Genomic DNA, 27031 nt, shown 5'->3' on the forward strand with positions numbered 1-27031 from the left:
TGTAAATGATACTGATGAGTATCAAACATACTTACTACACAGTAAACCAGGCGTCCCCAAACTACGGCCCGCAGGCCGCATGCGGCCCCCTGAGGCCATTTATCTGGCCCCCCGCCGCACTTCAGGAAGGGGCAACTCTTTCATTGGTGGTCAGTGAGAGGAACACAGTATTTGGCGGCCCTCCAACAGTCTGAGGGACAGTGAACTGGCCCCCTGTGTAAAAAGTTTGGGGACGCCTGCAGTAAACAGTCAAATGTGAAATATCATAAAGGTAATACATGGGTACGTTAATGTATTTGACTTGGTCTATCATGCCCCACCCTCTTCTTAACCACTCTAAACAGTGAATTTTATACAAGTAGCTTTTGCCTTTATACTGCATTCATTGGGAACACAGGTGATAGGGACGGTGTGAGCAAAATGCCAAGGCTTTTACTGAAAGAAGATATCTCTAGACCAGGGTCTAGAATCTGGCCCTTGACACCAGCATTCACTGAATTTAGGAATGACCTTATTTTTTCCTATCTAAGCCACTACTTATTGAAACACACATCTCAAGTTCAGAAATGTTAAAAGGTGAAAAGAAAATGTACATGTCATACAGTGGACTTTGAGGGCTCAGGACAAAGGGTGGGAGGTGGGTGAGAAATCAAAGACTACACATTGGGTACAGTGTATACTGTTTGGTGCACCAAAATCTCAGAAATCACCACTAAAGAACTTATGTATATAACCAAACACCACCTTCTCCCTAAAAACCTACTGGAATAAAAAAGAAATTTTTAAAAAAGAAAATGTTCATCTTAGAATCAATAATATGTAGAATTTCTTAAAGTTAAAAAATAAAAAAAAAAACCAGACAGGACGACTCCTTAGGTTTTTAAAGGTGTTTATCAAATAAACTCAAAACTGGCTAATAAAGGGCTGGGAATTGTCAACCCTTGAGTCAGTCCCCTGGTTACTGGCCCCTGTGAGGACGACATGAGCTGTTGAAGTCACTTTGTCATGGCACAAGGACCTTTGTTCCTCTCGGATGAGGCTGTGACACAATGGACAAGAGACATCTTTCAGAGAGCAGATCTTAGGGCAGCCAGACTGGGGACCTTGGAAACTGCCTGCTACCAGAAGGGGGCAGTCCTGCTACTCCAGGCCAGAAGAATGTGGTGTACGTCAACAACTCCCGACCACTGTACGTTGTTTCCCTCTCTCTCTTTTTCTAAATGATAGTTTTAATAAATTTATCTTCTCCTTCCTGCTCCGTCATCTATGGAGGGGGTACTTGAAAATACAATTAAGCATTCAGGGAGTGGACCACAGAATTTCCACATCAGAATCAAACTAAAGGCAGTTACACACCTCTCAAAGATCATAAAGATACACCTGAGATGCAGTAACAGGGCAATATTTTGCTTTATATCTCCTTTGGAAGGGGTAAATATTTTTATAGGATACAGGAGAGTCACATTATTTTAGGCAAGTGCATTACAAAATTATTCCCATATAGAATGTAAGTTAGTTCGACCATTGTGGAAGACAGTATGGTGATTCCTCAAGGAACTAAAATCTGAAATACCATTTGACTCAGCAATCCCATTACCCAAAGGATTATAAATTATTCTACTATAAAGACACATGCATATGTATATTTATTGCAGCACTATTTACAATAGCAAAGACATGAAACTAATCCAAATACCCATCAATGATAGACTGGATGAAGAAAATGTGGTACATATACACCATGGATTACCATGCAGCCATAAAAAGGAATGAGATCATATCTTTTGCAGGGACATGGATGAAGCTGGAAGCCATTATCCTCAGCAAACTAACACAGAAACAGAAAACCAAACACAGAATGTTCTTACTCGTAAGTGGGAGTTGAACATTGAGAACACATGGACGCAGAGAGGGTAATAACACACACCAGGGTCTGTTGGGGTGTGGGGTAGGGAATTTAGAGGACAGTTCAGGAGGTTAGGTGCAGCAAACCACCATGACAAATGTATACCTGCACATTCTGCACATGTGTCCCATTTTTTCAGAAGAAATAAAGATCAAAAAGTAATAAACAAAGATATTCACTGAAAAACAGTTATTCTATTATAAATAAGAGTACACGTAGAGAAAAACAGGGCACAGTGGTAACCTGCTAATGTATATCCATCACAGATACTCAGGGTCATATTTGCCATCATGTGGAGGCAGTTTGTTTAAAATGAATCCATCATACAGGAAAGTAAGTCCTAGAAAAGGGAGGGAGAGAGATTTAAAAATGTGTGTGTGTGTGTGTGTGTGTGTGTGTGTGTGTGTGAGAGAGTGTGAGAGAGAGAGAGAGAGAGAGAGAGAGAGGATAACAGGCAAGGTGAGGGGAAACATGGCAAGGGCAGAAAAGAGTCTACAGGACAGAATTCCTGGAAACATAAGAAAATATGAAAGAGAGAGTGAGGTTATTTTTTTATCACTGTCAATTTAAAGAGACCTCATTAATACAGAATTAACTGGCTTTTAATTCAGATTTTTTAATAGCTTTGCAAAGATGGGATTGAATAAGAAAACTGTTCTTGATTTACTGTCATTAAATCATGGAGAGTAGAAAGAGAATGCAGACTTCATTATTTCACCTCCACAAAGAAAATGAATCCAAATTTACCAGAACAGATAACCAGGAAATATACTGCTACTGAGGTCAATACCAAAGAGCAATAATAGCTAATACTCACTGAATTTGCACTACATGTCAACCATTATAGACTATTAATAATATATTTACATCACGATCAAGTAGGCTTCATCCCGAGGATGCAAGTCTGGTTCAACATACGCAAGTCTATAAACATAATTCACCACATAAACAGAACCAAAGACAAAAACCACATGATTATCTCAATAGATGCAGAGAAGGCCTTCAACAAAATTCAACAGCCCTTTATGCTAAAAAAAAAAAAAAAAAACCCTCAATAAACTAGGTATTGATAGAATGTATCTCAAAATAATAAAAGCCATTTACGACAAACCCACAGTCAATATCATACTGAATGGGCAAAAACTGGAAGCATTCCCTTTGAAATCTGGCACTAGACAAGGATGCCCTCTCTCACCACTCCTATTCAATATAGTATTGGAAGATCTAGCCAGAGCAATCAGGCAAGAAAAAGAAATAAAGGGTATTCAATTAGGAAAGGAGGAAGTCAAATTGTCTCTATTTGCAGATGACATGATTGCATATCTAGAAGACCCCATTGTCTCAGCCCTAAATCTCCTGAAATGATAAGCAACTTCAGCAAAGTGTCAGAATACAAAATCAATGTGCAGAAATAACAAGCATTCCTATACACCAATAACAGACTTAAAGAGAGCCAAATCAGGAAGAAACTGCCATTCACAATTGCTACAAAGAGAATAAAAAACCTAGGAATACAACTAACAAATAAATGTAAAGGACCTCTTCAAGGAGAACTACAAACCACTTCTCAAGGAAATAAGAGAGGACACAGACAGATAGAGAAACATTCCATGCTTATGGTTAGGAAGAATCAATATCATGAAAATGACCATACTGCCCAAAGTGATTTACAGATTGAATGCTATCCCCATCAAGCTACCAATGACCTTCTTCAGAGAATTGGAAAAAAAACACTTTAAAATTCATATGGAATTAAAAGAGAGTCCACATAACCAAGTCAATTCTAAGCAAAAAGAACAAAGCTAGAGGCATCACACTACCTGACTTCAAACTATACTACAAGACTACAGTAATCATAAACGCATGATACTGGTACCAAAACAGAGATATAGACCAATGGAACAGAACAGAGGCCTCAGAAATAATGTCACACATCTGGAACCATCTGATCTTTGAGAAACCTGACAAAAACAAGCAATGGGGAAAGAATTCCCTGTTTAATGAATGGTGTTGGGAAAACTGGCTAGCTATGTGCAAAACTAAAATTAAGTCCAGATGGACTAAAGACTTAAATGTAAGACCTAACATCATAAAAACCCTAGAAGAAAATCTAGGCAAAACCATTCAGGACATTGGCATAGGCAAGGACTTCATGACTGAAACACCAAAAGCATTGGCAACAAACGCCAAAATAGACAAATGGGACCTGATTAAACTGCAGAGCTTCTGCACAGCAAAAGAAACAGTCAGTAGAGTGAATCGGCAACCAACAGAATGGCAAAAAATTTTTGCAATCTACCCATCTGACAAAGGGCTAATATCCAGAATCTACAAAGAACTAAAACAGATTTACAAGAAAAAAACAAGCCCATTCAAATGTGGGCAAAGGATATGAACAGAAACTTTACAAAAGAAGATATATATGAGGCCAAAAAACATGAAAAATGCTCATCATCACTGGTCATTAGAGAAATGCAAATCAAAACTATTTTGAGATACGATCTCATGCCAGTTAGAATGGCAATCATTAAAAAATCTGGAGACAACAGATGCTGGAGAGGATGTAGAGAAATGGAAACACTTTTACACCGTTGGTTGGAGTGTAAATTAGTTCAACAATTGTGAAAGACAGTGTGGCAATTCCTCAAGGACCTAGAAATAGAAATTCCATTTGACCCAGCAATCCCATTACTAGATATATATCCAAAGGATTATAAATTGTTTTATTATAAGGACACGTGCATACAAATGTTTGTTGCAGCACTGTTTACTATAGTAAAGACTTGGAGCCAACCCAAATGCCCATCAATGATAGTCTGGACAGAAAAAATGTGGCACATATACACCATGGAATGCTATGCAGCCATAAAAAACAATGAGTTCGTGTCCTTTGCAAGAACATGGATGAACCTGGAAACCATCATTCTCAGCAAACTGACACAAGAACAGAAAATTAAACACCACATGTTCTCACTCCTAGGTGGGTGTTGAACAACAAGAACACATGGACACAGGGAGGAGAGCACCACACACTGAGGTCTGTGTGGGGGAACTAGGGGAGGGACAGCAGGGGGTGGGGAGTTGGGGAGGAATAACATGGGGAGAAATGCCAGATTTAGGTGATGAGGAGGAAGGCAGCAAACCACACTGCCATGTATGTACCTATACAACAATCTTGCATGTTCTTCACATGTACCCCAAAACCTAAAATGTAATAAAATATATAAACAAAAACTATATATACATATTTACATTAACGCTTTCCATTCCCTCAACAACTAAATGAAGTACTTACTCCATCTTACAGATGAGAATACTGAGGCTTAGGGAAGATCAATCATTTGCAAGTTCCCATCACCAGCTGGGACTGGAACCCAGGCTCTTTGCCATCAATCACCCATGCCTGACCACCATGCTCAAAACGGGACAAGTACAGTACTTCTAAAGTACCAACGAAACTTTTGAATTTATCTTTATCTCCTGCTCAAGTCCAGGATGAGAGAAAAAAGCATTTTCCCTCTGCCAACAATACCACTAACATTGCTATATTGACATATTCAGCAAGCTGCTTTCACTTAGGAAGCATGGTGAGAACTCACTGCCCAAATACTCAAGACAGTTTTCCAACAAGCCCAAATTCAACTAGAAATAAACCAAAAAATTTCACAAGTAGTAGAAGAGGTGGAACATTATTTTTAAGCCTACTTCAAGATTTATTTCAAGACCTGACTGACCATACTTCCATGTTAGACATTAGGACAGAATCTAATTTGCCTGGCTGTTAGTCCAGCATTGAGCTCAAACTCACCCTTCTCCAGTCCTTGCGGTGGGACACCATTTCAGAAAGCTGAGTGTTCAAAGGAATGTTACTTCTGCAAACAGGATTCCTAATGTCAAAGGATAAAGCATCACAGTTGTGAGGAAAGTTGTGCATCTACCAGGAAAATATTCATCAGCCTACCCAGTTGGTCATTCACTTCCCCTCTGGCTGTTTGGACATATTTGAGTACGTAATAAAATACCCACGAGATCCCAAATCTTAATTATAAAGCTTGAGAAAAAACATCCAGTGAAAGCATTTTCAGGTATAAAATTAGAAACTCCTTTTAACTCCTTTGCGTCAAGATTTACATAACTGTGAGGGCAAAGGAATCACATGATAAAAATACCAGATACTACAGATTAGAAACGAAAAGTAAACCAGATGCATGCCAGTCTCTTGCTATGAGTTCCAGAGGAGATCAAAATCATCGTGACTGAGAGAAGATGTAGCATGGAGAGAAAATCTCCCAGGATAATCAAGGGATACATTTCCCAACTCCATTTCCCCCAACAGAACTGTTTTGTTTTTTCACATCAGTGAGCTAGAATCAAATGTGGATCCCATGATCAAGCTGGCAGAAGTCAAACTCCCTACCTGGATGCTTGCAAATTGTAAATCACAACTTTACAAGGATTTAACTTTTCCCTTTCCAAAATAATCAAATGTTGTGGTGAGGGGGCCACTAATCATGACAAAAAATATACTTCAAATTCTTTCTTTTGGTGCCAAGTCCAATAAGTTCTCTGAGTGAAATTAAATGTGCGATCTTATTCCAAACCACAGCTTCCCTTGGGGATGTGCAAATCTCAAGTGGGGGCCGAAAGGCCAGTTGTATCAAAGCCCAGGGTTACACCCATTTTTTCAAGGCTTTTTTTCCCCCCTTTTTAACTACTGCCTGTAGTATAAACGACTCAGGCCCCTTTGCTTTCCAACCTTTGCAGTCAAATTAGCATCTTCATACTTTCCACATTCCGTCTCTAAAAAGCAGGCCAGTCTCTGACTTCTCTTAGTTTCTCACAGTTTTTGTTTGTTTAAAAGATTCTCAGCTGAACTCCAGGGAAGCAGGGAGAAAGGAGGGAAAGAGAAAAAAATATATGTGTGTATATATATATATATATATCTTTACATATCTGTTACGTTGTAAGCAATTACCAGCTCCATCCTTTCCATCTGCAGTATCACAGGAATTAGAGATGCAAAAGGTCCATTAAGTCATCGTGCACACCCTGTACCCACACAGAACTTTTGCCTACAGTATGTTATCTCTTCCGAGAGTTTTTCATATGTTTAAAAGGTACCTAATGATAACATAGTTTCAACTTATTTCTTTTTGCTTCTTTGTTCTGTCCCGACTACAACTCACCATTTCTAAGGATGCTCTAGGGTGACTTTCCAAAGGACATTTTTGAATGTCCATGAAAAATTAGAATATTTGTGCTATCCAACAACTATACTCAGTAAGTTCAGCATGGAAGCATACATAAAAACAAATTTTAAAGAGCCAACATTTTGTCCCAGGATGGAAATGTTACATATAAAACAATTTTACATAGACATATTCCATCTTTTGCATCATATCATAAATATAACCGTGTCAGTGTGCATACATGTTCACATAAAGTGTGTGCAAATACTCATCATTACCCCAGAGTGTTTCTGTTTCCTAAAACTTGTGCCAAATGCTGTATAATTCACGAAAATGTGATCCAAAATATTTAAGGTTATGTTTCACACAATTTCTTCTTATCTCTCTTAAGTCATACATTTTAAATGTCAACTTGCATAGGGAAATATTTAATTTCAAGGATAGTCCTCATCATAAAACTCTTTATCTCTTCCTTAAGTAGTTTTATTATTCTTTGTTCTTGTTATAAGATAATGGAGTATTTTGACTTGCTTTTAATGTGCCAAATCTAGGTATGTCTACCTGAAACTGTTGGACCACCAGTTTCATCCCTTTAGGAAAAGAAATACAATGTTAGGGGAACCTAGCATGTAGAATGGACACATTGTTTTGTTTTTGAATGGCTACCATCTTAAACCACTGTCCTTAAATACTAACAATAAGTCAAATCAATATTACTATTTGAAAGCTTATTATGTTATTCTGGGACCATAATCAACTCTGATAAAATGTGTATTTTTATTATGCCATATTCTAAGTTATATAGTATTTGTCTAGGTGTAATGCAGGATATATTTTTATTTTTCATAATTCTAGTAAGTTGGTCCATCGTTGATATGTGTGATAGAAAAAAAAATTTCACTGTTCTTCTAAAAGGCAGAATAGTTCAATAAGCATGGGTCTGAGACATGAATCACCAAGGTTTAAACTCTTAGCTTACCCTTCACAAGTCTTGTGATTGTAGGCATTACCAGTTATCTTTTATGTTTATTTAGTCAAGTTATTCATCATATTTCATCAGATACAAGATGTCATAGATCCTAACATTGAGGCTTATTTGATGTACTTGTAAGGAAGTAAAAGCAATGCTAATTAAATGATAACATGATGCTTGCTTATCACTTTGATTTCTTTAGCACAATATCATTCCATGTGCCAATACGAACAAGAAGATGCTGTTTCATTTCTCTGAGTACTACACCATTGGCTCTAGGAGGTATTTTTAACCAAATTATTAGAGATTTATTCTGTTAAGTTTTGATTTTACATTTTTTTGATCACAAGGAGTCAACAAAATTTTGAAACAATTAGAAAAAAATTTTAAAAGGCAATTATACTCAGTATACATAGTTCTAACAATGCATGTATAACGCAATTGAAGTAAAATGCTGCAATCACCTATGATCAAGTGCATGCATTTACAGGCAATGACAACTATGCTATGACTGAGATTATAAAGTGCCATCAATTGTAGGACATGTCCTGAGATCAGAGATGGGGATAGACAGATAGCAGGAGAAAAAGAAGGCACCATAAAATTGGACCAACTCCTATGTGCTTTAGTTTCTTTATTGGTAAATTAAGGAATATAATAACATCTGGCATAGGATTTCTGGAAAAGTTGAATAAAACCAACACACTGGATGCACAGGAGGGACTTAATAAATATTAGCAGCTATATAATTTTTGCTGTTACTGTTCTAAATGCTTAAACACTGAGTATCATAAGGAAATGTGGTAGCATTCAGTGATTTTCAACTGGAAAAAGAGAGACAGGGATTGTGAAAACGGTGGTGCCTTTTCAAACTTTGATTCTCCATTTTCCTTACGCATTGCCCTTCAGAAAAGAATTGTGCCTCTTCCTCAGACCCTCAACTCCACTAAGGATTTCTGCCCCATCTTAGGAAACTGCTGCCATAGGTAAGATTATACATAGTCTCAGCTGAGTTCTAGATAGAAAGTACTGAACAATTTTTGGAATCAAGCAGACAAATTTTTCGTTTTTGAGGGGGTGGACAGAGTCCTGCTCTGTCACCCAGGCTGATGTGCAGCGGCACAATCTCAGTTCACTGCAACCTCTACCTCCCAGGTTCAAGCAATTCTCTTGCCTCAGCCTCCCAAGTAGTTGGTACTATAGGTGCAAGCCACCATGCCCAGTTAATTTGTGTATTTTTAGTAAAGATGGGGTTTCACCAAGTTGGCCAGGATGGTCTCAGTCTGTTGACCTGGTAATCTTCCCGCCTTGGCCTCCCAAAGTGCTGGGATTACAGGCGTAAGCCACCGCACCTGGAGTAAATTTTTCAAATCTTGAGTTAGCTACTAACCAGTTGGGTGGCCTCAGGCAAATTTAAGATCCCTGGGCCTCAGGGCCTCCAAGTGTAAAATGTTTAGTGATACAACTTACTTAAGTGTGAGAATTAAATAAGATAAAGTATGAGAATGCTCTCCATGACGCTTTCACATAGTAAACACTAAACACATTTTCATTATTTTCCTTAATTTGCCAAGAATCAGTGATGATAATTTTAACAAACATGATTATTTAAAAGAGAAAAGCATCAATTGAGATTACAGAAAATAAAAGAAGCAGAGATTAAGGATGAAACTAATAGTCTTAACAAAAGCTTTATTAACAGGTAAAGGTTTACTTATGAAATTAGTGATCAATGGTTTAAATAATACTCTTTAAAAAAAGAGCCTAAGTTATCCATAAAACAAATGTAAACAACAGGAGAACTCAATTTACTCTATGCAGGGAAAGATTCAATTTGTGAACATTAGAGAGGGGAAGAAAGTTTGAGCTCCAAAACCCATCAGATTCTTCCCTGCCCTTACTGGGGAAGCCTTAGCACTTGTTATTCCCTCTACACAGGGTTCTTCTCATGACTGATTTCTTGGACTCTTCCCTTCCTTCAAAGCATCCTTTTTTAGCACTGTGGTTTAATGAGGGTCCCGCATTGAGCCTCTTACAGAACCTTGCTTATTTACTTCATCACTGTAACAATAATAATCAGTTATTGTGTCATTTACTTATTTGGTTAGCTGGTGAATCAGAGCAGCATGACACAGGGGTTAAGTGCATGGGCTGCAGCACCATCATGACTGCTTTAACCCCTTGTTCTGCCACTTTATTAACTGCTTCTCTTTGGCAAGTTACTTGTGCTGTCTTCCTCACCTGTAACAGGAAAAGTAATAGTTTCCACTTGATAGGCTTCTTGTAGGAGTAAGCGAATTAATATATGTAAAGCACCTACTAACCAACATGTATGCGATGCCAATAAATGCTAGGTGCTACTGTTTTATTATCATCCTCCTTTGTGTTTCAACGCCTTGTTTAATTCCTGGCAAATAACTGGCACTCAATAAATACGTATTAAAGCAATGAAAGAATAAATATTCTGAAGAATGTTCCTAAGGGACATTCTCCTAATGAGACCTCCAACAATAAGACAGGTTTCTCTTTGAGGGTGTAATTCTATCTTAGTCAAAAGAATTGCTGAAAAACCTTTTAGAAAGATTTTAGAATTCATTCTCCAATTGCAAAGGAGATGTAACTAGTGACTCACTAAGGTCTTTTTTAACTAGAAGATTCTGATACTGATCTAAGGTAGCTCTCACTACCTTCCTTCAGAGGGTTCTAGCTTACCAAAGGTTTTTGACTGAATAATCTCTAAGCTCCATCCTCTCTAGCAGTCTAGGGTTCTGTGTGAGAACTAATCTGTTACTACAGGCATTACATTTTTCCTGCAAAAATTTCCATAGGCGCAATTGGCCCAAATGGCACCTAAACAAGAGTTCTTCTTCCCCGCAGCCAAGGAGCCTAAATCACTGTTGACTATTCTGTAGTCATTGCCATTTGGTGACTGGAACATCAACAGGCCGTATTCCATGCCTCCTCTTTCCACTATTATGTTCTCCTTCACTTTTCATCTTCTGCAGCAATACAGCCTAGCCCTGTGCAACTCCAAAGCAGAGGTATTTCTGCCCACACATCTATGCAGAAACCAGAGCCAGAAAGCCCTATTAGGTCATGCAGACCACACCCCTTTTAGAGCAGGAGTGTCCTCTCCAACTGACATTTCAGCTCCTCTTCTGGCTCCAAAATGTGGTTGTGCTTCAGTAGTTCCTGTACATGGTTTGAATAACAGTTTATAAGCATTCTGGGATCCCTTGAAAATAAAGGTCCCATATAAAGTTATATTGCTATTTTGTTTATTATAAAAGTTTTTTTTTTTTCTTTTTTAATCTTCCTGGGAATAGTCACAAAAACATTTCTCAAAGAGGAAATTGTACCAGCAAGTATTTTGACCTGATTTTTATCAAAACTGATAGCCATTCAGAACCTGGTTGATTAATGCCCTGGCTGCCCCACTGTAAATGTGCAATAGAAAAATTAGCGTTTAAAGCAATTAAAATATTATTTAAAGTACTATGTGTTAATTATTGCTAATCTATTTACTCACATTTCCCATGAGTTAAAGTATATATTTATTGTCAATGTAAGTTCTGTCTATTTTTAATCATATAACAATGCTTCATTGCCTTTGGATATGAAGACCTATAACTGTTAGTTTGCTAAATGTTCAACATTTTGAAAATGTTTGCTTGTTTCACTGTGCTGAACAATACAAATCCAACTTAACATTACTCTAGGTGACAAGAAACCCAACTGATTAAGGAAAATGTCAAACACCACTGGGGATTCAACCCAAATCCTTGGCCATCAACCAGCCATTCCCTTGGCTCAAGGACAAGTTCATTATTTCTTTATTAGTCAGGGCACATGGGGTTGAGAAACGAACATCCTGCGGCAAGCGCAGCCGCAAGGAGAGCTACTCCGTGTACGTGTACAAGGTGCTGAAGCAGGTCCACCCCGACACCGGCATCTCCTCCAAGGCCATGGGCATCATGAACTCCTTCGTCAACGACATCTTCGAGCGCATCGCGGGCGAGGCTTCCCGCCTGGCGCATTACAACAAGCGCTCGACCATCACCTCCAGGGAGATCCAGACGGCCATGCGCCTGCTGCTGCCCGGGGAGCTGGCCAAGCACGCAGTGTCCGAGGGCACCAAGGCCGTCACCAAGTACACCAGCGCTAAGTAAACTTGCCAAGGAGGGACCTTTTCTGGAATTTACTGATCTGATCAAGAAAGCTTCTTACCAAAAAAAAAAAAAAAAAAAAAAAAAAAAAAAAAAAAAGCCGAGCGCGGTGGCTCAAGCCTGTAATCCCAGCACTTTGGGAGGCTGAGGCGGGTGGATCACGAGGTCGAGAGATCGAGACCATCCTGGTCAACATGGTGAAACCCCGTCTCTACTAAAAATACAAAAAATTAGCTGGGCATAGTGGCGCCTGCCTGTAATCCCAGCTACTCAGGAGGCTGAGGCAGGAGAATTGCCTGAACCCAGGAGGCGGAGTTTGTGGTGAGCCGAGATCGCGCCATTGCACTCCAGCCTGGGTAACAAGAGTGAAACTCCGTCTCAAAAAAAAAAAAAAAAAAAAAGAAAGAAAGAAAAAAAAAGCACAATTGCTTTCTGTTACCTCATTATCTACTGCAGAAAAGAAGACTGGGGAATGCAACCACACCTGGATGGACTTTCCCACAAGATAAAGCTGGCCTCTTGGTCTCATTCAGATTCCAAAGAGAATCATTTATAAGTTAATTTCTGTCTCCCTGGTTCATTCCTTCTCGCTTATAATCATTCACCAGTAGCTCCTTGCATGATACTTATGGCTTTCTTCTTGTAAAAAGTTTAAAGCACACAGCCTGAGATAATCTTGATTTTTACCACACATACAAACAAAATTAGCAATATCATATCTGTTTTACAGAGTTGAAACCCTGATTGTGGCCACTGGTCATTGTTACTCAAGGCATAGAGATAGAATCGGAGAAGAGCCGAAATCTGTCTACCAAGTTCTACCTCATAATCATATTCACAAGACCACATTTTCTTAACACTGGTAATTGGAACAGAAAAGCACCCCATAAAATGTAAAGTGTTATTCAAAGGTATACCAGAAGTTGGGGAGTGGGAACGGTAGCTCGCACCTGTAATCCCAGCTACTCAGGAGGCTGACACATGAGAATAGCTTGAATCTGAGAGGCAGAGGCTGCAATGAGCCAAGATCGTGCCACTGCACTCCAGTCTAGGCGACAGAGCAGGACTCTATCTGGGAAAAAAAAAAAAAAAAAAGAAGAAAAAGAAAAAGAAAAAGGAGAAGGAGAAGTGGATCAGTTGGTTTTCCCATCTGCCCCTCTATTTAAAAGGGATGATTGCAAGGAGTGGTGCTAAACTCAATATATGCTTAAGAAACTGCTATCATTTTAGATAATTCAATAGGTTATACGTTTATCAGTGACATTTCATGAGCTAAATATAATTTTGTGATTTTAAAAAGGCTGCTGTTCACATTAAAAAGCCCTGGGTAACTATTGCCTACACTGACACAGGACTAATAATGCCCAGGAACCAAATGTGGCCCATAGTTGGGAACAAACTGCAACTTCAAAAACTTTCCAATGAAACAGAGTCCAGAAAGGAAGAGAGACAGATATGCGCTCCTTAGAAATGTGTGATTTCAATTTTTTTAAAAAACAAAACTAGAACGAGTCTTCAGGGAAAGAAAGGGGCTCAAGAGATGAAGAGCTATTGAAGAGAACATTGGAAACACAATTTTTGGATCAAACTAGAAGAACATAGACTGGGTCTAAACTAGCAGACAGCATTTTGAGGTTATTTTGGACAAAAGGCCAAGTGACAAAAAGAAAACAATAGGTTCAGCAGTTCTAAAAACATAGTAGTAAATACATCAACACATGTGGAAGGATGTCAAAATTTTCCTAATAGGAAGCATTCCTCCTAGGAATGCAGTCATTGAAGGCAATATAAAGACACCAACATGTATGCTACACTTACCATAATATGAATTATCTGTTTATCTACACATCTGCCCAATTAAACCTAGCTATCACCTCAAAGTGGGAATATTTAGAACATTTGAATTTGAGAGACTATCCAGGGGCTTATCCAACGTGTCTCGTTTCAAGTTCAGTTTGAGTGATGAGGACCACAGGAAGGCTGCTTGGGTCACTTCATTGGGAATCTGGAGGCCTCACGCTGGGCTCAGCAGGGAGAGTCTGTGATCCGTGATTGCTGCCTGTCATGACCAGGTTAGAGGGAGGGAGAGGGACATAAGCCTACCTGCCAGTCACTTGATTTTCTGATTCAGTCCATCTCTCTCAGTCTACATTTGAGGAATGGAGACATAGGGAGCTTACTCTTAGAAATAAAGAGAGAGAGGACTTGGCTAAAGGGTAGACGGAGGCAAACTTGCTTCTTTTTGCAGAATGCATGTATCTTGATACTCAGTTCTCTGCGTTTTCTTTCCTCCATTGCTCTCCAAATACTAATTATTTTAAATTTTACAAAATAAAACTATGTAACTAATGAATGTAATGAAAACACAGTTCACTTCAACAATGATATAGTCCTAGATGGAATGAATCAATTCATTCTGCCAAAAAAACTTCTTAATGTTTAAACATATCCATAAATCTATGCAAGCTTCTAATATCTACCATTCTGAAAAAAACTATTTCTTAAAACTTAATTTGTCTCTGTAGGACATTTACTTCTGCAAGTATACTGTTTTTCCTAGGCCCCCTTCCTTAGGCTTCTTTCTCTCTGTTTAGAGAGTTTATAAATCTAACTGACTTAATCCCATTCAGTGTGATACTAAAACTAGTAATGAAGTGTAGAGGAACCATTAATGTACCAACTTCCCCTAAAACTGCCCACCAAAATGCCCTTGAGTAATCTCAAATTATTAGCCATATTCCCTTGAAGCTTACAAGAAGATGTATGGAATATTCACTGGCCCAGCATTTACCTTCTATAACCACACCCAATATAGAATTACTTTTTAGAAACCCAATGAAATATTCTGGGTAACCAAGTAGTTGTTGCAATTGTAAGCACTGGATATCTAGTATCTACACTAGATATACAATATAAAATATCCCCATCCTAACAGATGTTATACTTTACCTATTATTTCCCCTTGTCACTTGACCCATTTTCCCCCTTCTATTCAGATATATTTATTTTAAAACTTATTTGCAAGATAAGAAAACAATCGTCTCAACAGAAAGATTTCTGGTGAGGAAACACATGAGAACCATGACAATCATTACAATGGAAGTACCTCATGCACACTTGGATTCTTCCATCAAATTTCTCAGAACTATCTATACTGTTCATTGGGAAATCAATGGCATGCCTCTATTATGTGGGTCTTTGTTGAAAATGTTTTAACACAGACCACCCTTTAAAAAAATAGCATGGGGAAGGGTAGTCACAAGACATATTTTATGACTTTTATGGCTTTGCCTCTCCAGCTGCCCACTGAAGAGATATTTTGGCTCAGGTTTACCTATCATGGCAGCATGGGCCCATGGGGACCCATGGAAGGCTGTAATGAGGGGTTCCATTAACCAGTTTCATTATTTCAGAAGGCCTAAGGGAATAACACATTCACCAATAATAAGGCTGCTAAAGCTAGAATGTCAAATTACTTTGCTTTGGGGCAAGATCTTATCAATTTCATATGAAAACTCTTATTACCTCATGCTGATCAGAGTCTCTGATCGGCAACTATATATGTGCCTGATTAATAAAGTGTGAAATAAAAATAAATGAATTGTTTTGTTTGGACATTAATTTTTTTCAAAACATACAATCCCAGACATAGAAGATAATCAGAAAAGACTAATTTACATCAAGTGTTTAATGTCAACCTAACATCTTGAATAAGGATGGTGATGATGACACAGTAGCTAAAACTTACATGGCACAGTCTGAGTACCAGGCACTGTTCTAAGCATTATGCAAACACTAATTTATCCAATCATCACAACAGCCATATTAGGTAGGGCCAATTCTTAGGCCAAAATAAGGTTATAAAATAACAACCGAGGGCCCTGAGAGAAAGGGCAGTCCAACATTATTGCTATTATGACACAGTCATATGGAGTAACTGCTGAAGCAAGAATTCGAACACAGGCAGACTCCCAATTCGCCCTTTCAGGAAATACTCTGATTAGGGTTCTCATTTTTTATTATAACAAAGATAACAGCACACAGTGGCTTACTCATCTGTAAAACTAGGATTATAAATAGTTTCATCAAGAAGTGATGATAAGATTAAATAAGTTAACTTTTGTGAGCCTCTAGAACAATACCTGGTACCAGGTAAGTTTTGTTTGAATAATCATACTCTTCAAATGACAAAGCTTTTTTTTCTCCGCTTGAGTGCAAATTAAAGTCCTGAGGCCAACCCTCTCACCTGTGTTCAATATGGGTAAAAAAAATAATTTTGAAAATGACTTTGCTTTTGTCTAATGACCAATTGCAAGGAAATGCTATTGGCTGCCTAAAAATAAACCCTTAACTCATCATACTGGTAAAAGCTCAGCGTGAACACTCTCTTTGCGAGCAGGAAGAGGGAGGTGAGGAGGATGACACCATGACACGCTGAGTTCAGGGGCATGTAACCAGGCACCTGGGCCCTGCTGGGGAGCCTTGCGGAGTCTTCCTTTCTTTTCTGCCTCTTCAGAAACACTTTTGTGAGACTGGTAATCTACCACTAAATCTGTGAGCATAGAAAGAAACTTTTAAACTGTAACACACACATAAGCTATACATTCCTGGGACAAGCATATCGTTACATAATATAGCTCAGTTCTAATAAACCTCCATCCTTTGAAGCTTCGTTGTGGAGGAGAGTAATTCCAAGGCAGCTTTGAAGTATACTCCCTTAAAGAAAGTAAGAGAAAAGCCATTGTTTATTTCACTACTATTTAAGAGTTAATGAGAGATTTGCACCTGTACAGCTGTTGTGGACTGAAACTAGCTCATGGAGTGAATGTGTTTTCTGCTTGAGACAGTTGTAAATGCCTTGAGTAAAAACACTGAGGACTGCTAATGGATAGGTTTATTTTAAAGCATGCCATCTGCTATCAATCATAGAGAAGTATAGGAAGCAAGTTTGGCTAGGCTCCCTCCTTGCGAGCCTGATAAAGACAGGGCTCCAGGACTCGGGAACATTGAGTCCTCAAGAGAATAAAACATCAAACCTACTCAGCAGCTCCACTAACAATAATAAAAATGCCTCTGCCTAAAGGTGACATTCTAAATTTACGATTATTTGTGTCTATAAAGTGTATTCTTTGGCTCCTGACTCATTCTGACTGTCTCACTCCGAGAACAATACATTAAGCCTGCCTGGAGTAAATGGAAATCCTATCCTTTTATTAAACCAGCAGCCAGTACCTGAGACGATCTAATGCCCTGTAGGATCACAGGAAGATTTTCAGTTCTGTTTTGTTTCTTTGTAAATATTTTTCATAAGAAAAATACAAACAAAATCTATGTTCATGTGCTAAAATATATGTTTCTTAAAAGATAAAATAAAATAAAATAAAATATTAAAATAGAACTAATCCTACTATTCTATCATGCGCCCATTATAATGTGGCTGGAAAATTACCTATGAGAGATATGTTACGGTAAAATTTAGAACCAGTTGCTCGGAATGGTTTGTGTTCTTTATGCTGTATTAACCAAGCATACTTTCAAGAGGACAAACGCTATTTCCTCGGAAATGTTCCAGCTGTGGAATCATAACCAATATTGCTTTCAAAAATGGATCCCAAAGTATTCCTTGAAAAATGCCGAGCCTGGCTTATTAAAAGTGCAGCCTGCTGAAACCCTCAGTGGACGAGATGAGTTGTGGAACCTTCTACAGCTTATAATATTAGATTTTGCTTCAAATCTGCAGCTTAACTTAATTCTATTGCTAGCCTGGAATATAGAGTTGTGAGTGTTTGGGGAAAACCCACCTGGCCAGCAAACTCATGAGCCTAATTAAAGTTAACAGAGAAATTAAAAGAGGACAACATTGCCTAAGTATTGGTTAAAAGATACGTATAAGGCACTAGAAATTCAGGGCAAGAACTCAGATTTTTATGTTACACATTTGTTAGAAATAGTTCTTTCTTAAAGACATGAAAAATAAATTGGCATTATTTGACTTGCCATATACTATGGCTGATATGTTACAATTCAATATATGATTTTTGTGCTAAATAAAATTAATGTTTTAGGTTAAATCGTATGAAATTGAAAAATACTTAACCAATAGCACACTTCAGATCTGCTATGTATCAGAACTTTGCTAGGCTCTATGACAGTAGGAAATAAAAGGCATTATCTCTGCCCTTCATGGAAAAAAAGCTTAATACATTCAATAGAATTTTAGAACAACACCATAGTGCCAATCTTAAGAGCTAAATGCTTAGAGAGAATAAATGCTACGAGTTCAGAAAATAGGGAGAGCAGCAAAGACTGCAGTAGCAAGAAAGACTGGTAAGGAAGCCTTTCATCGTTTCCATAAAAGAAGAAAAAAAAAGATAAAATAAATGCAGAAAAATTAGAATAATTGACTTAGAAATACAGAAAATAAATTTACCTATTGAAATTTCAGTGTACTTTCTTTTTTTTTCTTTTTTTTAATTGCATTTTAGGTTTTGGGGTACATGTGAAGAACATGAAAGATTGTTGCATAGGTACACACATGGCAGTGTGGTTTGCTGCCTTCCTTCCCCTCACCTGTATCTGCCATTTCTCCCCATGCTACCTCTTCTGACCTCCCCATTCCCCCGTCCCTCCCCCATTTTCCCCCAACCGACCCCAGTGTGTAGTGCTCCCCTCCCTGTGTCCATGTGTTCTCATTGTTCAACACCCGCCTATGAGTGAGAACATGCGGTGTTTGATTTTCAGTGTACTTTGTAATGCAATATGGAATTAAATGTTGAGTCAAGTTACAAAACACACCTAGGCCAGAAGGAAGCACCAACAATGCTTTCGTCCTTTGACAGAGGTCAAGAAATAATGTCCATACTGACAGAGTAGGAAATGCATTAATAAATGCATGAAGCAGGCGAGGGCAGAGGCCGAGTGTGGCAAATTAAAGAGCACCTGCCTCATCTAAAGAGGCAGCCTCTACCCAACAAGAGCAGGTTAGTGCCAAGAGAGGAATAGAATCCAGTTTGGGCAGATCTCCAACTATCAAAGAAAGCTGGAAACCTGGCTCTTAAGTAATAGTATCAATTTTGTAAAAATTAAGGTCAAACTAAACAACTTACGACTGTGGGAAAGATCCACCCATCCTGCTCCAGGCTTCTCAATAGTTCATGTCATGGGGAAACCTGACTCTATTTCCAGGAATCTTAAAAATAAGTCTATAAATGTCACCAATCACTCCTGTATTACATTTGAAGTCTTTCTAAATGGTGGCGCCACCTAACTTTGCAGAAGGCCAATTCTGTGGGTTATTTTAGAAGAGCCAGTGGGTTTCTGAAAGCTTTGTGTGAATTCTAAAGGTTCATATGTTTCTTACACCAGATTTCAAATTCCTGACAAATAAGTCAGTGGAGCACTAACCAAAAAACTACTGTGATAGGGAATGTGCTGCTCCAATTAGACAGTAGCTGTATCAGGAAGAGAAATACCTGAAGATTAGCACAGTAATTTGTTTCTCTAAACCTGAATTATTTAATCTCTTTTCTTAAGAAAGCAGTGGTCTATGAATATTGTAAATAATTAAAACTGCATTTATAAGATGATTTCCAAAAGATTTAATGTTTTCAATAAACAGATGGATCATTTAAATATAGTTAATAAATATTATTCAGAACTCATTACCTTAAATATGCTCTACTTAGAAACTGCAAATATTCACTGTCTCAATTGTAAGAAGGTTGGAATACCAGGTAGGATTATATGATGTTTTCACAGTTAATATTTGCAACGTAAGACCTACATATTGTGAAATAGAAGAGCTTAAACCAAAATAATCTATTCCTATAATTCAGGACATCTCAATTCAATTTAAGGAATTATTTAAATATTGCAGCCAATTCTAACTATTATAATTCTATACCATTAGGGAAGTGTTTCCAAACATCATGCATTTATTAATTCAGTCAACAAGTATTTATTGAATTCTTACAAGGTTCTGTACTTCATGTAGAAAAAAATTACCATACTAAAATAACTGTCTTACTGGATCAAAATAATTTATTTTGGTTTATTTTTCTGGCATTTTTGATTAAGCAGCCTGTAATTCAACACTATCCGTGTTAAAACTAAAATGCGTAAATAGCTACAGGTTCAAACACAGAAACTCTTGCTACATATCAAGGCTAGTCAGACATTGTCCGCATAAAGTGTAAGGCTGCTGTCGATTTTGTGTTAATCTTTTTGAATTCAGAAGGTTAAATGACCCATAATATCAAGAGACAGGTGAGCATTTGGTGGGTAAATATGCCAACCAAATTATCCGAACTCAAATCAAAACCAATGATTTAATGTAAACAAAGAACAACATTAACAATTATATGCAATCAGTTTCTTGGGCTTGTGCTAGGACATGTTCTGGCTTTATCATAAACTATAACCACAATAGAAGAAATATTACCCCTCTGGGCTTCTTGTTTCTTTATTGCAAAAGGAGTGAGCCTGACTAGTTGGTCTCTAAACATCTGCCCTGCCTAGGATTTCTTATTAGTTTTAAGCAATTTCACTTCTGTGGTAGTTAGACCTATGAAAGAAAAATGTTTTCTTAACATTAGATAGTTCATACCTTAAAATATGTATAGATCACGTAAACATTTTTCTTTTATATGTCTAATAAATTGCCTTCTCCTCATTACAAAAAAAGTTTTTTTTCTATGTAATTATCTATCTATCTAGCCTCTCTGTCATCTATCTATCCATCCATCCTACATGCAATGCCAATCTATAGAGAAAATCACTGTTACAATTTCAGTATATTTGCTGTTAGTCATTTACTCTATAGAAGAATACATATATATTTATAGGAAGTTGTCACCACTCTGTGTTAATTTCTTATTCTTTGTTTCCCCTGCACTCTACGTTAGTTAAAACCTTACCCCCATATCATTTGATGGCCTTTAAAAATACAATTGCACAATCTGTAATTAGATGAACATGCCGTGGTTGATTAAGCATTCTCCTGCTTGGACATTTAAGTCACTTTCACTTTTTCTCTGGCAACAAAAATCCTACCTAATAAATCTTACCGTACACCTATGAATGTGACCTTAAAATAAATTGCTAATATGGGCCAGGCGCAGTGGCTTATGCCTGTAATCCCAGCATTTTGGGAGTCCGAGGCTGGTGGATCATGAGGTCAACATTTCAAGACCAGCCTGGCCAAGATGGTGAAATCCCATCTCTACTAAAAGTACAAAAAAAAAAAAAAAAAAAAAAAAAAAAAAAATTAGCCAGGCATGGTAGCAGGCACCTGTAATCCCAGCTACTCGGGAGGCTGAGGCAGGAGAGTCACTGCAATGAGCCGAGATCAAGCCATTCCAGCCTGGGTGACAGAGCAAGACTCCATCTAAAATAAATAAATAAAATAAAATCGGGACATTTTTAAAGCTCTTGACTTGTAGTACTACAATGTCATCCAGAAAGTTTGTATAAATTCACAGTCACCAGTGTAAAAGACTGCATATTTCAGATTAACACAATGATATGTATAACATCAATATGATAGTTGGTCCATCACAAGAGATTACATGTTGCTCCTTAGGGAGCAACGGGGGAAGTAATGCCACTGTAATGTCTTGTTTTTTCTATCACATTCTTTGAGAATACTAAAAGCTTAAAACTGGGCACTCTGCATACCCCTTTCATGCACACACATGCACACATATACAGCCCCATACTCACACACATAGGATGAACCTTCTGGTGACGGCAAACAAACTCCCACCTATGCACACACTCAAGAAAAGGAGGACTTTTCTGAGACCATTTGGTTATAAGCCAGCTGTCAAGAGGCCAAAGACAGCCAGAGTGAGTCTTCGGGGGATGCCTAGTAGAGATAATAGTTTCTAGGATGACAGAAGTGTTATGTGGTATAGATAGAAGAGACCTTTCCCTTTATCTCCTAGAGAAAGATAATTGCTACCAGGAAATGTGTTATTTTTTAAAATTCAGTAACAACAACTAAAAGAAAAATTTGCTAATTTTGCCAGCTAGCACGAGGAACTCTGCCACCAGTCCAAAGGCTGTGTGTCCAACTCAGAGCTGAATTCACTTTAACGAAAATTTCCCTCTTTAGCCACCTAGTGCTTGTTGCATTAGGCAAGAAGCCAAGGTGGGGTAGAAACAGTCACTCACATGAAATGTCCGTTTCCATTTGGATCCCTGTGGCCATTTCCCATGTCATGGTGAAAAAATGCTTCCTCTGCTTGGGTGTTTTCAGGATAACTTGGTTTGAGGAGGAAGTCGGATCTGCTGTTCACAAGGCGCCCATAGGAGGCAAAGCCACAGCTTTGCATGGTCAGAACCAGGCTGTCCCTGCTTTAAAAAAAAATATTCCTCGCCCACTCCTACCCATGGTTTTGATGTTGAAAGAAACCTGTTGTGGTTTAAATGACTCGGTCAGTTCTTCTGGGATTTTCCAAAGTTTCCTATAAAAAGAAATCTGTGGGAAATAAATGATTGCATAATCACTAACATATGCCCGTTTTGCTAAACCTGTTATCTTTTTGGTGTTTTGAATTGCATCGTCCTATCTAGCGAATTACTGTATTTTAATAATTTTACCTTTTAAGAAATGATGCTGATTATAGTCACCTTTTTTTAAACCTTTGATCAGTGTGTAGTTAAAGGAAAAAACAACACTACAAAAGGTAAGGCCATGATGTTTATGCAGCAAAATTAAAAGGAAAGTGTGATAAATGACGGGGAAATAAGGCGATTACCCAAATAAATGGCAGATGGAGGGAAAACTTGATTCTTCAATTACTTGTGTACCTTAAACATATGATTTTTGGCCTTACTTGGAATAAATGCCTCCAAATTTTTCTTTGGTAGTGCAGACTTAGTTAAATAGCAAGACTATTCTTCTTTTTCTATCATACACACAGAATTTATTTTTTGCTCAAAAGAATTCAAATGCCTGAACCCAGAAAACCATCTTTAAAATTAGAGAAAAGCCGGAGACAAAGCTTACAAGCCAACATATCACATTGAAAGGTGCTGGTAAAAGAAATAAAATAGATGTTATTCATTATCTATCAGGACGAGGATTTCAGATGTCTGATCCCCAATTTATTATATGACTTATAAATAAAGAATTCCAAAGGCTGCTCCTCCTGGCAGCGTCACAGCTGCCGCAGGTTTATTCCTTACTGGTAGTACCAAAGATTCTACCAAAAAAATGACGATAAAAGCAAATCATCTTAAAAAAAAAAAAAAAAGTCTTTGACTATTTCCATTCTTGCTGAAAGGTGTAAGAGCCCAATAAGATACTGACAGCTGGCCAGAGGCGCACTTGTGAGCATGAAATAAACTAAGGCTTATTAGTGGGCTTCAGCAGAGGCGAGGCCCAGTAACTCTCAACCCTAGCTGTACATTAGAATAATCTAGGGCATTAGATTATTAGAATGATCTTTCATTATATTCACGCCTCGGGTCTGCTCTACACAAGTAAATAAGAAGATGGACATTAGACCAAAGCACTGGTGTTTTTTAAAAGGTTTTTAGGTGATTCCAATGTAGAATCAAAGAAAACAATATGTCTGATCTTATGGAATCTAGGACTTCTCTATATTAAACCATACTCTACTTGATTGTGGATACATTTTAAATGTACTACCATTACGACTAGACTGTAGGAGAGTTTATTTTGCTACTGTTCTACCACAGTACCTAACATGCTTGGATTATAGTAAGTGTTCAGTGCATGTTTATTGAATAAATACAGGAAAAATTATAAAACAACATTCGTTTTAACACTGAATGATTATTTTACAAGTGATGAGTACATTATGAGAAGAAATTTTTACCATAGGGCATTGCTAGTCAGAGAAAATGTTATGAAAATGCTGAATCTTTGCCTGGGCCTTGAAGACACTATAAAATTTGGTTTGTGAAGAGGAGAAGCTGTAGGAGCAGAAATTGAAATGACTGAACTTTCTAGGATGAGAACTAAAATTACACTTAAGAAGTATCTATTATTTCCCCCTGAATTCATGCCAGAATATCGGAATGTGGGGAAATCTACCCAATGTTAAAGGAATTCTAGAATATATTAAAAGATAAATGGGTTACAAAACAAAATTTGTGATCACATAGAAAAAGAGAAGGATAGCTACGAGCTAGCAAATACCCACAGATAACAAGTAACACTTCACTAACTTCATTTTAAAGGAATGTTTCTAGTTTAGGACATTAAGGAAAAGCAAAATATTTCTTGATTCCCATCAGAAATTATACATCCTATCTTTATTGATAAGATAGAGATTGTAGGTTAAGTTATGGGACAGCTAAGACAAGTCATATCTTAAAAGATTCATGTCTTATTTGTAGCATAGTAATAATGTGCAGTCGAAACTGCCCTTGAAATTGTTTTTAATTTGTCCTAATAAGAACAATACAGGCAGTTTTTTCTCCAGCTACGAAACTAATCCTTTTTACTATGATTGAGTATCATATGAAGTAGTTTGGCTCATGTTTATGAGCTATATTGTATCTCAAAAAAAAATTTAACTAGAATCACACTCAGCTTGACAAAATGATCAAAATAAAGATAAAAATAGGAATTTCATGAGAACCAAATCACAAGGTAAACATCAACTGAGTAGAATGTAAGGAAGAATCGCCTCTATTATTTACAGTGTCCTCTTCTATTCTCTCTCTCTCTCAAGAGAGAGAATACATGATGTGATTCATGTAAGTTAACTGCATCTCCAATAAAATGCACCTAGAGCCATTTGATTCTGTCCACTAGAGAAGTAGCATACTTGATACGGTGTGATGTGGGTTTCTGTTCTCTAATTTCCATACAGAGTTTTTGTAAATGGCTTGGATTAAGGGATGCAGAAGGAGTATATTTATTTTTCATAACATAAAGTTTAAAAGAGAGCTGTTTTGGAATACAGAGTAAATATACAAACATCTCAATAATCAAGAATTGTGGCTGCAAATGAAGATGGGATTTAATAGAGCCACGTAAAAAGCTGCAGAATTAGGTCTGAAACATTAGTTCAACCAGAGTGGCAAATATCTAAATAATTTTCTTAAAAGACCAACTGTTGGATATGAATTAAAAAGCAAGAGCTATAGTGGTGAGAATTCTATGTTAGAATAACAATAATAATGCATATGCTAATCAAAAACAACAATTTTACAGGAGAAAGCATTTTCACATTCTATTTTAATAATATAATCATATAAAAAGATGGTAATCAGAGAGAAATAAAAGGTAGGGATTAAAAATCTTGAATCTCCTTGTTTAGTCACATACAAACACACACACACACTATATGTATATATACATATACATATATATGTGTGTAGGTATATACATATATGTAGTATAAATATACATACACATATATATACATATATATACATGAGGGTAAATAACAGATACTCTAGAGTGCATTGTGTTGCCAGATGGTTTTGCCCAACTATAGGCTAATATAAGTGTTCTGGGCACGTTTCAGGTAGCCTAGGCTAAGCTGTGATGCTCAGTAGGTTAGGCGTATTAAATGCATTTTCACTTTATGATATTTTCAACTTAGGATGGGTTTATTGGGATGTAACCCCATTGTAAGTTGAGGAGCATCTCTATATTATGGAGAATCAGTCGTTTACCCTGGTGATCACATGGCTTACTGAGAACTGTGGGTTCACAAGAGAGTACTGTATTCTCTAGCCTGGTAAAAGATCAAGATTCAAAAATTACCATTTCTACTGAATGTATCATTTTTGTACCATCGTAAAGTTTGTAAATTTTAAGTCAAACAATAGTAAGTCGGGAACCGTCTTTATTTAAAATTTAACCACTTCTAACCACCTTCACTCCTAGCCCCCTAAACTATGACCAGCTTTCACTGAACCTATTTAAACAGCTTCCTCACCAGTCCTTCTTCCCCCCTTGCTTCCCTAAAATCTGTGTTTCTACTTAACTGTCCAAGAGATCCTTTGAGATACAGCCAGATAATAACAGTACTATGCTCAAAGCCTTACAGACACTGTCCATCACTTATCCTTGGAGATCTGATCTTTCCAAGGATAAGTCAGAGACTCCCAATTCTCTCTGCAGCCTCACCTCCTAGCACTCTCTCAGTCACTTACTGCTCTATAGCCTCATTGGTCCCTTGCTATTCCTCAAATACACTTAGGGCAGTCTCTTGCCTCAGAGTCTTTGAGTGGCTGGTCTCCTGCCAGGAATATCTTCCACAGTTATCTACCTGACTTGTTCCATCACTTCCATCAGATCTGTGCTTAATGGTCACTGGCTCAAAAAGGGGTTTCTAAACACCTTTTCGAAATCAGCCCACTCTCACTCTTTATCCTTTTGTTCTATTTTTTTTTTTTTTTTTTTTTTTTTGAGACGGAGTTTCACTCTTGTTACCCAGGCTGGAGTGCAATGGCACGATCTCGGCTCACCACAACCTCCGCCTCCTGGGTTCAGGCAATTCTCCTGCCTCAGCCTCCTGAGTAGCTGGGATTACAGGCACACACCACTATGCCCAGCTAATTTTTTGTATTTTTAGTAGAGATGGGGTTTCACCATGTTGACCAGGATGGTCTTGATCTCTTGACCTCATGATCCACCGCCTCGGCCTCCCAAAGTGCTGGGATTACAAGCTTGAGCCACCGCGCCCGGCCCTGTTCTATTTTCTTTACAAAATAAAACCTGGCACAATTTATCTGCTTGTTACCGTCTTTCTATTTTCTTTAAATGCAAACATCATAGATACGGAGTTGTTTTTTTTTTTTTCTTTTG

At 37.7% G+C, this 27031-nt stretch overlaps 1 protein-coding gene and 1 long non-coding RNA gene across 2 annotated transcripts in view; one reads left to right on the plus strand and one right to left on the minus strand.

Moving 5' to 3' along the window:
* The window catches only part of LOC141584609 (uncharacterized), a 407493-nt gene that overhangs the window by 240199 nt on the left and 140263 nt on the right, over nt 1–27031 (minus strand). The window lies entirely within an intron of this gene.
* Nucleotides 1006–12313, plus strand: LOC141584505 (histone H2B type 1-K-like). The gene is made up of 2 exons (XM_074398689.1): nt 1006–1189; nt 11909–12313. The coding sequence occupies exons 1-2, from the start codon at nt 1006–1008 to the stop codon at nt 12235–12237; spliced, it is 513 nt and encodes a 170-aa protein (XP_074254790.1). The 3' UTR covers nt 12238–12313.

The sequence above is a fragment of the Saimiri boliviensis genome, chromosome 5 (genome assembly GCF_048565385.1).
Source record: "Saimiri boliviensis isolate mSaiBol1 chromosome 5, mSaiBol1.pri, whole genome shotgun sequence".
In the NCBI taxonomy this organism is placed as follows: Eukaryota; Metazoa; Chordata; class Mammalia; order Primates; family Cebidae; genus Saimiri; species Saimiri boliviensis.